This window comes from Haemaphysalis longicornis, unplaced genomic scaffold, assembly GCF_048455015.1.
Source record: "Haemaphysalis longicornis isolate Haplotype H1 unplaced genomic scaffold, Haemaphysalis longicornis Haplotype H1 scaffold_9, whole genome shotgun sequence".
Lineage (NCBI taxonomy): Eukaryota > Metazoa > Arthropoda > Arachnida > Ixodida > Ixodidae > Haemaphysalis > Haemaphysalis longicornis.
The window spans coordinates 111,830,349-111,845,517 of NW_027526460.1; the positions used below are offsets into that span (position 1 = coordinate 111,830,349).

The following is a 15,169-nucleotide window of genomic DNA, read 5'->3' on the forward strand; positions in this document are numbered from 1 at the left end:
GTATAGCACAGTTGATTAGGCCAAACAACGAGGCAGAAGGCTTTTTTCAAAAACGGAGCCAGCTTACAGGCGAACTGTCATGTCTGCTCCGCCGCTCTTTCGAGACCAAGTATTGTTTCGAACCCATTCGCAGTCGCTTTCTTTCCAAAACACCTGCGGACATCAGCCAGCGTTATAAGCAAGGACAACGACTTCGTGCGCAAGAAGAAAAAAATGAAATGAAAAAAAAAAAAAACCAGTATGAGCCACGTCTGTTACTTCGAAGAAAAAAAAAAGAGGGGAGAGTTGTGAAGAACAACAACAAAAAATGGGAGCGCGGAACGTCACGTATCGAAAATGAAGCGGGCCCAGCAGCGGCCAGACGATCACGACTTCACGCGCGGCAGGGAGCTGCGCGAAGCCCGACGAAAACGAACGTGGGTGCACGACGCATGCGCCTGACAGGGTGCGGGGGGAAGGGGGGACGGGACAGAACCAAAACTTTTACACGACGCACGACGACAACCACTGAGAAAGAAGAAGGAAAGAAACTCAGCAGGAGGTGGCAATACGGGTAACGACGAGAGAAGCACACACACGCTACACGCCCTCTGTGCACGGGGCCACGAGTGCAAGGGATCAAAGCCGCCCAGGGAAGAAGAAAGGGCGATCGAAAGGCGCGGGCGGGACCTTGAAGCCCCACGGGCGTTATGCACGACTCACCCGTAGTGGTGCTCTCCATTCTGACGCTGCCCAGGGTCACCCTGCGGAAGGCGACCTCCTTAGCCCGCTCCAGACCGGTCAGCTCGGGCGCCGTCGCCTTGCGCGCGGGCAGGGTCTGGCCTCGGCCGCTGTCCTGCACGCTCGGGGGACTGCTGTAGGTGACGGTCAGCGCGCTGCGGGCCCGCGCCCGGAACGCCGGGGACGCCGGCGCCGACAGGGACGGCGCCAGGGGCTGCTTCGGCTCCGGCTTCAAGAGCTGCTGCTTCTGGGTCGGCGGAGACGGACTGTCCTGGGGCGAAGGAGGCAGCTGGCGCTGCGGGCTCTGGCGCTGGGGACTCTGGCGTTTGGTCCGCGGGTAGGGCACGGGCGGGGGAGACTCGTCGGCTGCTACCGAAGGCGGCTGCTGGATGGTGGGTCGGCTGCCGTCCACGGAGGTGCTGTCGCTGGACGACGACAGGGAGGACCCCTGACGTGGAAGCTTGCGGATGGGCGTTCTCAGGGGACCTCGCAGAGGAGCCCAGCGGACGCCGGTCGGGGGCGACGGGCAGGCGGCGGAGGACGGGGGCGGCGTGCCTTCGGACGTCGGCTTGCTCGCGGATGACGCTGGCAGCGTGGTGTTCGAGGACTCGGCAGCGCTAGAGACATCCGAGGACAAGCTGTCCTGGGCAGCCAGGGACTGCGGGGAGTCGGGGCGCGTTGAGGTGTGCGCTGGCGGGCGAATCGCGTCAGGGGACGCTCTTGCAGCCGGCCTGTTCATAGGCGGCGTCTTCGAGGCGCTGTTGCTGCTTCTGCTGTTGCCCAGGGCCCGGGCGCTTCGAGGCGAGGTGGAAGCGGCGGAAGTGGTGTGCTGGTCGGACGATCGGCTGGCGGCATTCTCGGCTCGTGATGAGGGCGCGCATTGGAGAGCGCGTCCCAGCAGGTCCGTGACTGGCGGTCCGTTCAACTTGCGGCGTCGGCTAGACCTCCGACACAGGTCCTGCATCCATTGACCGGACGTGGCCTTGAGTTCCCTGCGGCGAGGAAAGAATAAAGCCATTTCATGAAGCGGCTTAGAAACTCGTTATGAACAACGTTTTTGGCACAAGTACACAAGTACAGTGAGGTAAACTAATTAAAAAAAAACGAAAAGCGCCTAATGAGTGTCACGGGGGCCAGTTTGAATCTTCCGTACTATAGTGCGAGGGAACCTTAACGCCCGATCGCCGGCGATAGTCCAAGGCGACATTAAACAGTCCAACGATGAACAAGTATACTTATCACCTTTGAAATATGGGTTAGAGATATGTGTGCCGCGCCAAGGCGGCAGAAAAGAAATAACTAGTAAGTGTAGCGGTAAGTACTCCAACAATGAACTCAATTCATAGTAAATATGCTTCCTGTCGATGGATCACCACGCTTGAGGTGCAGAGCGAGAAAGCGAGTCGTATGCTAACGAATTCAGGAACGAATGCCAAAAGCTGACCGGCGGAACGAGTCTGGAACGTGTCTTAACATGCTCGTATCTCAGGTCATATATCCTTGTATGAACAAACTGCAACATCTCAATTGGGCGACAGATTTAAAAAATGGTAATGCATATCCTGCGAACAAAAACGTCGGTGATTCATTCTCAACCGACCTTTAACATTCACGCGGAGGGCGTTAGATCGATTGCACCGATCACAGGGAAAGAGAAGAAAAAAAAGCCCGCGTATAAGCGCTAACCGTCCCTTGCGCGGGCGCCTTGGGCTGTGCTCAAGGCAACGACAGCGCACAAAGCTTCCTCCATGATCTATACGTCGCCACAGCGCGATAAAAAAGAATGGGGAGAACAGGGATGGCCGGAAGCAATACCGTCTGCAGACTTGCTCGCTTTTTCGCTTCTTTATCACGCAGCCGCACGGTACACATCTTACTGCTACTGATGGTGTTCAGTTTATATTTTTCGCGATTGTTCCGTTTGCTTCAGGGTCTCCTGCGCATCTCCACTTACTTTGGGAAGCTACACTATAAGCAGAGAGTGCCACACTTTGTCACACAATGCATGTCATATGCCCACTTTAGCAGATTCTGCCGGAAGGTTCAGATTTTTCAGAATCAGACTTTTCTAAAGGGAACCAATTTCGTAACGGAAATCTGCTGCTTAAAAAGAGGGCTACAGGCAGACTTCTCTTTGTTCGAGTGTATATTTGCAAAGTTCGCGCTTCGCGGGCACTGCAGAGAAATCGCGCATGCTTTTGCAAGGCGACGCTGTTAAGAGTCGGATCCTTCGTATAGCCCCACTTTGCCATGCGCACCGGCTTACAAATGTTACAGTATTATACCAGCCAGATTGTCCATACGGGACGACTCCACTGATAACGTTTATTTTTAAAGCGAAAACAACTTTCTTAGTTGTACCGACGGCGTCCTGTCAAACAACTAATGCATTTATTTCCCCGTAGACGGGTTTGTCGACAGAAAAGCTCTGATAAAATCTCTGGACCCACGGCACGTGCGTAAAATCGGTCTTCAATTGTGTTGAAATGGTTACTCGAAAATCGCGAAAAAGGAACGGTTCTAGATAACACAATACAAGCATCGATCATGAAGAAGGTGTGCAATGTATATTTTTATCTCAGAAACCACGTATTGGCATACATTTAAAGGGTCCATGAAGACAAAATACAACTTTGTTTAACTTTCAAGATTTAGGCTTCAGTACCTCACTCAGCTCCATTCCTGCCCCGAAAGACGTTTTTTAATCGATAAAAACCCAAGAAATACTCAAGAATTTTCAAATTTCGCGCCACAATGACGTGTTACCGGCGCGAGTGACGTCACATGGGCCAGAACTAAAAACTCCCACCTCCCCTCGCGGGAACCCCTGTGTTGATGCGACGCATAGGGGGTTCCGTTGTTGTTTCCGTTAGGTTGATTCTCCCATCGCGTGAAACGTGCCGTGAACTCCCTGCCGCGGCTATGACGCAACACAATCCAACACAATCCACTTTAATCCTATCCAATCCAAATCCAATCCAATCCGATCCAATCGAATCTAATCCAATGCCCCTCGCGAGAGAGTGTTCGCTATCGGAGAGAAGAGGGGGTGAGCGGCGGAGAGCGCAGCTGGCGCGGCGAGGAGAATGGGGGAGGGGCGGACAACGCCGACGACGACGACGCCGGAGGGACAAGGCGAGTGACGTCAGATTAGCCAGCACTGAAAACACAAGTTTCAGTGTGTTAACTGCACGTTAGCATTCAAGTGATTTGATCAAACGGAACTAGTCGCCCCACTACAGCCGTCCAGTCATGTGTACGGGCGATTGATTAGTTCGGCCGTCGTCAATCGCCCAAACAAGATTCTGTGACGTCATGGAAAAGTTGCCGGAAACTTGCTAGCCAGTCGCCACTGCTCCACACGTTTTCTTTAGTATCTCCATTGTTTTTTCGAAGTTTGCGATGAAATCGGTATCATTGTTATCAGTACAAAGCACTATTTCTTATGAACCAAACTTTTATTTTGTCTTCATGGCTCCTTTAAATAGTTCGCAGATGCGTTTACTTAGTGCGCGAAAAATCGTCTCATGGGTTCGTTCTTCGTCTGCGATTTGAGTCCTTGAAGGCTTGACGGTCGATTGGACGAAATTTCAGCGAAGGTCACTGGAGACGTACTTTCAGCTTTCACGCTTCTTTTAGCTTTCTTTAGGAAGGGATGGTGATTTTTTTATTTGAAGCGGTGCAAGAAAGACATTTGTGTGACGTGAGCGTTTTGTTTGAAGTACAGTGAACCCTTATTAATGTCTCGGAACATAAAACCGACTTCGTAACAAGCGATACTCCATGAAAAGCGGGTATAATTTACTCCTTATTCACTACATTAGGGACCATGAAAAGATTCGACTATTGCGATTGCGTAATAACGACGGTTTATTACGCACTACCCGGGCTAGGCGTGAACGGTGCCTTTGCTGAACAAAGAGAGAGAGAGAGAAATAATGGCTCATTGGAAAGTTTAGCTCCAACCTTAAAAGGAGCTGGCTACTCAAACATTAGAGTGAGTAAAATGTACGATGGTTGTTTCAATGAACCACAAGGTTAGAAGAGGTACATTGAAACGGCTCAACTGAACTGAATACAGGGACCAAAACATTTTACTGGCACACACTTGAACACTTTTCACTAGGAAGCGAGTCCAGAAATATTTTAATAAAGATGTAATTTACTAAGTGCTGAGTAACTCGGGGGACGAATTGCAAAGCATGCTTTCCGCACTGGGCGAACAGACTAGAACCATGGGCCTGAAAATTAATATGCAGAAAACTAAAGTAATGATGAATAACCTCGGGACAGCACAGCGGTTTAAGATAGGTGGCGAAGCAGTGGAAGTGGTAAGCGAATATATCTACTTAGGCCAAGTTGTGACCCCAGATCCCAACCATGACGCGGAGATAATTGGAAGGATCAGAATGGGGTGGGGTACATATGGCAGGCATTCTCAGATAATGAATAGCAGCCTACCATTGTCGCTGAAGAAGAAAGTGTGTGACAGCTGCATCTGACCGGTACTCACCTACGGGGCAGAAACTTGGAGGCTCAGGGTTCAACTTAAATTGAGAACGACTCAGCGTGCAATGGAGCGGAAAAGGATAGGTGTAACATTAAGGGACCAGAAGAGATCGGAGTGGGTAAGGCAACAAACACGTGTTAAGGACATATTAGTAGAAATTAAGAAGAAGAAATGGACGTGGGCAGGGCATGTAATGTGAAGGCAAGATAACCGTTGGTCATTGAGGGCAACAGAGTGAATCCCTACAAAAGGCAAGCGTTGCAGGGGGCGGCAGAAAGTTAGATGGGCAGATGAGATCAAGAAGTTTGCGGGGATAAATTGGTCACAGTTGGTACAGGACCGAGGTAATTGAAGAATAATGGGAGAGGCCTTTGCCCTGCAGTGGGCGTAGATAGGCTGGTGATGATGATGATGGTGATGATGATGATGATGACTAAGTGCACCGACAAAGATAACACGAAATCTCTCAGAAATGTTTCAGAACAGTCCCACGACTCCTAATGATCGCGTGGGGCCCTCAAGAGAACTTTCGTTGCTTAATTATCGCAATTTTATTCACTCAGTTTGCCTGGTGCAACGCAACGCTAAAAGATTCCCACAGATAGATCCACGACGGAAACTCTGAGTTCTGCGCCTACGTTTTCTGACTAAAAGAAGGGGTAAAAACGAACACGGCAAGAAGTTATTTTGTGGAAGCGGATGTTCAGAGTAGCGGCGGTGTCTCCGGTAACGAAATCATTATACGGCGCGGCATCGATACACGACGCGTCACCGGAACACACGTACGCAGCATTTGACAGCCGAGGACACCCAGTGTGACCCTGGATTTTTTTTCTCGGCCGTTTCTTCCACTGGAGTGTGGCGATCTCGCTTCCGCCAAGACGCCGGTGATATTCCTGCTACGTCACCACAAGCTCCAAACAGGCATCAAGTGGGATGTGCATAGGCAGATCTGGCGGGCACTGTATACCAATCCTTGGCGCTTCGTCCGTGCGTTAACGTATTCTTTTTTCGGACGAACGGTGCCAAACCAAGCGAACGGACCACCCTCTACGCTGGCGCCATAGGCGTACAAGCCTCAATGCATTTATGCGCACCGAATTTGGCTGCCCACCAGTTTCTTCGTTAGGTCTGTACACCCGACCGAAGCAACGCTGAGCCCGCAATAACCTGACACGTCACGCAGAGTATCCCCCAGTGCAACGGCCAGACATCTAAGCTCGTTGACGATCTCCTCACGCTAATTTTTATGGGGTACTCGTTGAGTGAGTCAGGTTGAACATGATGACGTCACCGCTTTGTGTCGTCTTCTCAAAAGTTCCAAACAGGTGGGAGAAACGTCTTCAAGTCGCAGCGCGCACAACATTATTCACGTGGGTGGCGTTGGTCGGCGCTACGCCTCCCTGGCCGCACATCTTTCGTATTCACGGCACAGCCCCGCAGGCCGCTTTGATCGCGCTGCTAGTCTTCTTGAGTGACCAGGATGTTGCCTTGGAAGGCGGCCAGCGGACAGGCAACGGAGGGAGCGCTGTGTACAAGGGATTGCGGCCGCTTTTAAGAGAAACGCGTCGTCGCCTGTTGCGATCGAACGTGGCGCGAGCGATGACTCACGCTGTGTGTGTGTACCAGCCGCCGTGCCCCAGACGACACCTTGACCGGATAACTGCGCGGCTTAGGCACTTAATACTCCGCCGTACCCTGGAGGGGGCGACAACGACAAGCGCTGATAAACGGTGTCGCGACAGGACAACTTGTATACTGCTGTGCATGTAAAGGTATACCAGAAGGCGTTAGAATGTGTCGCTGGATATGCGTATGCTATAGTTAAGCAGTTCCATGTGACACAGATACGGGTGTTGCCCGCAGCCTAGAATAAGGATAACGGACAGCGCGCGTGTGAGTGAATATTTCCTCGGTGGCCGGGGCTGATTAATTAAGCTTTGTTCAGGGATAATAACGCTGAGGTCGTGCCAAACGCAAAGCAGTGAGCAGGAACTTTCCCACTCTCCCATCCCTTCAGCCCCCGTTTTCAAGTGTTTGTATATTCTGTGATTGTTTACGCCCCCAACAATACTGGTATTGTAAATGTTTCCTCTCTTTCTTTCGCCCTTAGTTGGAACTTGTGCTCATAGGAAGCGGTGTACGTATTCCCGCCCACCGAAAGGCGCCAGCGAGTTTTCGGACGATTCCTTTTGCGCCTTCACGAGTACGATCTCTTGGGCAGGCAGACAGAATCATTCAAGCCTGCGTAAATGTCACCAGCTGCAGTCTTCCCACTCCCACGAAGGCAATTCATAAAACTGCTTGAGACAGGAACACACTCTCCCACTCCCTCCTGCCTCTCCCATTTTGAGGCATACGTCCCACCCCCACTAACAACTTGAAGAAGATAAAAATGCAGCGAGGTTCCCAGCCCCCCCCCCCCCCCCCCAAAAACAAAAAAAAACAAAAAAAAACTAAGTATTCTTTATGAGAAGTTCCTTATGCACTACAGGACAGGCTGGGTCAAAACCGTTTCCGTGACGTACAAACTGACTGGGGTCATCGGTCAAGGCCAAATTGAAGTGGCCGAATGCGTAGATTGTTAAAGGGTTTTAAAAAGCTGGTTCATTATTTCTTTCTAGGCGAAACACTTCGCTAGTGGTATACCCGTCACCTGCACCCTTACTGCCATACCCCCACTCCATCAGACCTCACACGCCCAGTTCGGTGGTGTCCAGCTGTCGCCAGGCACCGTACCACGGCCGCTGGATGAGAGCGCACGCAAGGTGTGCGCCTTTCATCCAGCGGCCGTGACCGTACAGTCAAATCACCCCAACCACATCCCGATCCGCAACAAACTGATGCATAACTATTATGTGAAATTGCCGTTCATTCAATCAAATGGGGTCTAGCACGGGTTGTTTGAGTGGGTCCTCCTAGCGTCACTAAATAAAAGTAGCTTATTTAGTGACGCTAGGTCCTCCCCTGAACGAACTGGCGAAACCTGCACAAACTCTTGACTCTGACTCTATTGCGATCACAACGAACTGGGCCATTAATTGCAGGTTCCAAGAACTGGCCCAGTTAGTAACTCTACCCAGAACGACCAGCATTTGTATATTTGCGCTTACCCTCCCTCCATCCTCCCCATTCCTTTTGTCGATCGTGACCAGTGGTAATCCTTTATAAAGTCTCTCTCTCTCTAAGGCCCCAGTCTGTAAAAAAAAAAGCGCCGTCGCTGTAGTAGAATAGTGCGTGCCGCGTGGCACCGGAGCGTGATGACTCGTAAGTAGGACAGGCTGTTGCGACCGGGCGGGGGGCACCCGATCCTTTCTCCGTGGCCTCCAACATACGATGGGTAGCGTGTAGGAAGCGAGCGGCCAGCCGGTGTTGCAGCCGTGAAGACGTCCAGAGCTGATAGGCGAACGTAACTGTTTACTTCATAGCGAGAGGTGAGCCGAAGCCAAAAAAACATACAATGCCCTGACGGGCGAGGTTACAATACAGGACACGAGCAGAGCGACCGCATGGATTCGCTGCTCCGACAGGAATGAATATCAGCGTTTGTGCTGCTTCTTTTATACCCAGAAAACGCCCCCAAGAGTAACACGCCACGAAATCACAGACACACACACGCCCAGTCTTTCCAAGATCGCGAGTCATCTTCGCCCCTTGTGGCGTCCGAGAGAGGGGGGGGAGTGTCCTTGAAAGGTGCCGGGGTCGCGCTATCAACTCTGATCGCGCTGATAGCGAAACGGCTAAGCCGGGAAGGTCAAGCAGGTGCCTGAAGGGTGTGGCGCTGGCAGCTGCCGGAAGCAAGTTGCAAAGCGAGTTGATTGACCCGGCATGTCGAGACACGAAAGTATGATTCACCAACACGCGGGCGCACATGGTCGCTGATGCGGGAAAACACGTGTTGCTGGCCGATTCGTAACAAGGCGCACACCCGCAGCGCATAACCCTGGTTCAAGCTGTGGCGTGTGCTCGCTGACGTAATTCGCGCCGTAAAGCGACGAAACGAAAGCGAAGAAAGCGGCGCATAAACGGCGTAGCAGAACAGGAGACGGTTGAAGTAACTCGCGCCAAAAGACAAAGAACCGAAACCGAAGAACGATGTGCTTTTGCCCTCAAAGCGCGCAAGCTGACTTACGTGCCGCGAGGAATTATTTTTTTCACAAATCCGAAGGGAAACATGCATATCCAGGAAGCGCCCTCTGGTGTCCATCGCTGAAGTAAAGCAGAAGCGGAATTCACCAGCAGAGTTATTTGTACTCAGCGGTAGCGGGAGATAAGTTACCCCCCGGGGGAGTTACCCCAGGGGGAATTGCCCCTCTCCCTTCATCCGCAAGTGTGTGCAGTGTCCGAATGCGTCCACAACACCGCCGTTACGGCTGTGGGATGATCGACCACTCTCATCCCAGCGCTCGTTGCGCGCAAAAGTATCCACGCCGTGGCGACGTCACTAAGTGGCCAAGATCCATGGAGTGTCGCACGCCGTGCTTAACTCGATTACGACGTCCCTTTCAGTGCCGCCAAACAGACGGATCCGTGCGCCACGGGGTCGCTTTACGCCGTTACTCAGAAACAGAAGCGGCGGTGCCACTTAGAGGACTCTGGTGACAAATTGCATTACCCCGCAGTGCACGCACCGTGCCCAGCGACTGCTGGTAGGCGGCCGGACAGAGGCCATTGTTCAGCTCTCTTTATTCTTCGCTTCGGCAGTATCTGCTTCGCCCGAACCAATTTGACCCACCGCACGAGTTTCGTGAGCGATTCGTGAGCTCGTCGGCCTTTGTGGTTCGCTAATAAACCCCGTCCAGCTGCGCATACGTGATTAGGATAGAAGGGTTTAAGTGAGCTCTCTGGTGAAGAAAGGCTAGTGACCTTCACACACTTTTTCTTTTTCGTTTTACACGCGGTATGAACGAGCAGTCAGACGACAATGCGCCACCGGCCGTGCGGTCCTTAATGGCAATTGTTTTGTGTGCTGGTTCATTCTTTGAGCGTTAATGAGGGTTAATGCAACACCGACAGCAGTCATTCTGCGACATGAAGGTTTTTTAGACTTTTGGTCAACAAAGTGCAATTTACCGCCCGAATTTAACGGTTAGAGGGAAGTAACGGAACCAATTTATTTCTGCGCGTATCAGCTCTCAGGTCCGTCCGTCCGTCTGTCGGTCACTCGATTCAACTGCCCGGACAAAAAAAAAAAAAAAAAAAAAAACACTTGGAAGAACCCTTATACACGAATTATATATACGCCTGACCGCTCCAGACTACCAAAACTTCTGCCACGGCTCTACATGCTCACATTATTATGCGCGAAGAAAACAGCCTTCTTTTAGTTACGAATGCATGCTGGATTGGTTTTTAAACAAGAAATAAAGAATGAGACCAAAACAACGCGTTAAAAACGGTGTCGAAGAGAGACGAGATAAAAAAAAAACACCAAAGCAAAACATGCCAGCCCATGCTGGTCCAAGCACAACATCAACAAAATGACTCAACAGATGGCGCGCGAGCAGTGCGGACGCGGGAAAATTGAACTGAATTGGGCAGACATGCATGGCACTCATTATGGGCGGAGCTAGAGGGGAGGAGAGGTGTGTAAGGGGTTCGAGGAAAGATAAACAGTTACCCCTCAGATAATGAATGGCAGCCTACCATTGTCCCTGAAGAAGAAAGTGTATGACAGCTGCATTTTACCGGTACTCACCTACGGGGCAGAAACTTGGGAGGCCCACTGAGAGAGGGTTCAACTTAAATTGAAGACGACTCAGCGAGCAATGGAACGGAAGATGATAGGTGTAACGTTAAGGGACAAGAAGGGGGCGGAGTGGGTTATGGAACAAACGCGTGTTAAGGACGTATTAGTAGAAATTAAGAAGAAGAAATGGGCGTGGGCAAGGCATGTAATGCGAAGGCAAGATAACCGTCGGTCATTAAGGGTAACAGAGTGGATCCCTAGAGAAGGCAAGCGTGGCAGGGGTGGCAGAAAGTCAGACGGGCAGATGAGATCAAGACGTTTGCGAGGATAAATTGGTCGCAGTTACACAGGACCGGGATAATTGGAGATTAATGGGCGAGGCCAAATTTGCCCTGCAGTGGGCGTAGATAGGCTGATGATGATGATAAAAAAGTTACGTAGAAGGCGCGGCAGGTGACTACCGTCTTTCGACGAGATTTGCAGCTAAGCCAGCAGATACGTGGTCAATATTTGTCGAGATTCTGCACAATGCCTAAAGTAGCCACGCAGACGAAATAAAGTTCGGTTCATTAAAAAGACCCCCTGTCCCGATAACGACAGGAATACCAATGTAAAGCAAAATTAGAATAAATATTGGAGATATTAAAGAAAACATATTAACCAGTGGTGGCTCCCCAGTCACTTACGGGCGATTTTTGTCTTGTTTATGTGCTTAACGGCCGCCAACCAAAGCCAACGCCAAAAGGCGATTGTAGTAGAGCCTCGATTTCTGTTTGATCGTATTGGTTGAACGGTAACGCGCAGTGACTCACGTGCTAGGTTTGAGTCACAGTAATGTTTTGAATCACTCAAATCAACATTCTTACGAGATGACCCACGGAATTAAAAACCATCGTGAACGAATACGAAACGTTTCACAAATACATACAAACGTTCACAACGGCCCAGCTCGCTTATTTTAGAAATTTGTAACTTCTGTACTGAAAAAAAAAAAACACAATGCTTTCACTTGCCAGACAGCTAGCGCCATCAAGTAAAAACTAGGGCCAAAATGTGTTTGTTGTTTATTTTTTATTTCATTAAAGGAGTGATATATTTCTGAAAGAAGCAAATTAGGTCATTAGGAACACGTCTATAGATTTGTAAACCTTTTCGTATTGGTGCACGATGCATTTTAAGCCCGGGGGTCATGAATTAAGTCACACAGGAATGTGATCAGGTGAGACACCCTTAACACACCGAAAACTATTTCCTTGGTGTTGGCCCATATTACGTCACTCCTGCCCAAACACGTCACATCCGCGCGAAATTCGAAAGTGTTTAAAATATTTTTTTTTTTTGCGCTCTTTCTGTTAAATAATGTCTTTCGCGACTGGAATGGAGCTGAGAGAGTTATCACAGCTAGTTCTTTGCAAATTATGAAATATGCTCTGTCTTCGTGGCACCAGGGAGACTAGGGAAAGCTGTTTTTCTGGAGTCCCTGAGAGGTGCGTGGCCTGAGATGCCGTTTGGCGAGACGCAGCGCAGGACGTGCCGGCGCGACGATGCGGCGGAGCGCAGTCCGGCGCTGTCCTCACTCGGACAAAGGAAGCGCTAAGAAAAGGGGAGCAGCGCAGCGCATCCAGCCGTGAGACGCTGCCTGCACGGCAACAGGTCGCATGCGCGCCTCCGCCGCAGGCAGAGACAAAGCGGAGGGGGAGGGGTAGAGGAGAGAAGAAACTAAAACAAAATTGAAGGGAAAAGGAGACAGACAGCACATCGGAATCACTGGACCGATGGCTCCGGGAGGGCGGGTGGTATGCGGTATAATAATACCCTGCGTGGTGAAGCCTGGGTGCTGCTTGATCGCGAAATTCATTTCTTAGGGCGTGAGAGTTCAACACGACCAGGCTGACCAGCGCGCACGCACGCACAGAGAGAGAGAGAGAGAGAGAGAGAGAGAGAGAGAGAGAGAGAGAGAGAGAGAGAGAGAGAGAGAGAGAGGGGGGGGGGGGGAGGGGGGAGGGAGGGAGGGAGGTGAGAGTTGGGTACGAAGCTTTGAGCTAGCTCCACGCCTCCTTAGTTAGGGATAATTGAACGTTCAATGCGCAAACTACACGAAGACGAAGAAAGAAGGCGAGACAGTGCGCAAATTTGCAACTAACTTTATTAGGAAGAAACGCCTTTTTACATACACCAAATCGTCACGTCACCTCGCACTATCTCCCACACGACACTACTGGGGAACGTGTTCATACTGTTCAGTGATTACAAAGCATCACCTTGTCTTAAAAAGTACACTTCTTTCTCGGTGAGCGTGAGGGAGGGCATACTCACACAATTACCACCGGCACGTGTGATCTCATGTGCCTCACTAATTACCCGAGTCCGCTGACTCCCGTGTTTGGCGATAACGCTGCTCTTATTAATCAAAGGCGTACAACCATGGTGGTGTGGTTTGCGCATTCAACAGTTAAGTATGATATACCAAATCACCCAAACCTATACCTTGTTAGTTATTAAGGAATCACACCCCAAGTGGCCGAAGCATAGCGGTATGCAGCGTGCATGATTCCACGGACGGAGCCATATATGTGCGGACACTGCGGAGACGCTCCGGGTAGCAAACACAGTCTACGTTGAATCATGCTCGTTCTGTACTAGAAAATGCTTGATTCAATGACCACTATATCATGGTAGTCGTACGTGCACGAGCGCGTACACCAAGAAGGCTGATACGTATAGGTAAACCGTGTCGTTGCAGCGTTTTCAACGTGTCCGATTCTTCCCTTTGTCCATTTTCCCAAGCTCGTTGCATTCGGGAGTTTGCATTGTTTTGACAAACACACAAACCATCTCTCTCTTTCTTCCTTCCGCGATTTCTTATCCAAAAGTTCATTTTTCTTTCCTCGATGAGAAGCGCCCATCTTTCTACCCGGAAACTGTATTAGGTTAGTTCTCAAGGAAGCGTTACGCAGGCAGGCACTTGGCAGAGAACTGGGCGAATCTGTAACGGCGACGAAAACAAAAGCAAAACCAGAAACGAAAGCAAAGCAGGCGCGCGCGCGCGCGCAAACAGCGACCGAATCGCAGAAAGTGGGAGTAAACGACGACGTAGTAGGAGGCCGGCTTTTAAAGGCAGGGACCGAAACAAAAGGCTCTTGCCGACCGCTCACCCCCTCCCCCTCTCTAAACGCTGCCCGCGCGCGCGCGCAGAAACAAAACGGCCCCACGGACTCGAATCGTCGTCGGCGTGTGTACGGGGCGGGCAGTGGGCGCCTACCGAAAGACCGTTATCGCCCACAGCCCATGCACTCACGCGGCCGAACAATGGCCCGGCTGCGCAGATGGGGGAGCCGATAAGGTCCGCACCGCGGCTGACGCTGCTCCCTTATCGGCGCACGGCCACGCGTTATTACGCTCGGGGTTTGTTAAGCTGTTTTTAATTACACACCGCTCGGAGATCGTCCCAGGGAACTGAGGCGGCGGGAGGGGCGGCCAAAACATCGAAGAACTGGGCCGCCGCCAAAGACACGGCGCTGCGCCTGGAAGAACACAACCAGCTCGAACGAGAGCACATTTTCGTTCGCGATTGATGTGACGCAATCGAAGTTTCTGCGTGGTACGGTATGCCGTCAGTGGAGCGTATACTCCCTTGTCGCCCAGCCTTTTCTTTCTTTTCTTTTTTCAAATAAAACCTCGGAACAACGAAAGCCTCAAAGCGGCGCTCGTACAGGTACACCGACGTCTCAAACAAACCGGCCCGAACAATTTTCGTTGCCGATTCGGACGACTCTACACCTGCATGAGGAAGCTATATGTACTATAGCTCGCACTATGACCTACACCGCTCATTAGTATACACCGCTTTGCACAACCTTTGTCTGGTACCCGGGGTTAAAGACCAAGTACGCATTATGAGCACAACGTCCTAATGAATGAGGCCTTATACTAACATATAAGCCCATAGCCATTGTTTTGACGATATAATCGCCTGAATACTAATGAGCAGTGTGTGTAATAGTGAGCGCGACAGCACATTCGGCGTTAAGCAGTGTAGATAGCTTGCATTGAGCCACTGCAGATGCCGTTGTTGGTGCACCGTGCGTGTACGGTGAAAAGCTGTGAACTCACCTACCGCTCTTACTTCGAGCAGAGCTGAAAAAGCTGAGAGCGAATCACCAGAAAGGGCGGTGGTGACGTCATGAGCAAGCCATGCATAGAAAAGCACGCATGTAGGGACCTTACGCATGTCGGAATGGCGGCGCCAT

At 50.9% G+C, this 15,169-nt stretch overlaps 1 protein-coding gene across 8 annotated transcripts in view; it reads right to left on the bottom strand.

The window, feature by feature from the left end:
• The window catches only part of LOC144153757 (uncharacterized), a 592,200-nt gene that overhangs the window by 96,991 nt on the left and 480,040 nt on the right, over positions 1–15,169 (bottom strand). For all 8 annotated transcript variants that reach the window (XM_077685466.1, XM_077685464.1, XM_077685459.1 and 5 more), the window contains one exon: positions 703–1,712. In XM_077685466.1, coding sequence (XP_077541592.1) covers positions 703–1,712 — 1,010 coding nt within the window. The remainder of the gene's footprint in view (positions 1–702; positions 1,713–15,169) is intronic.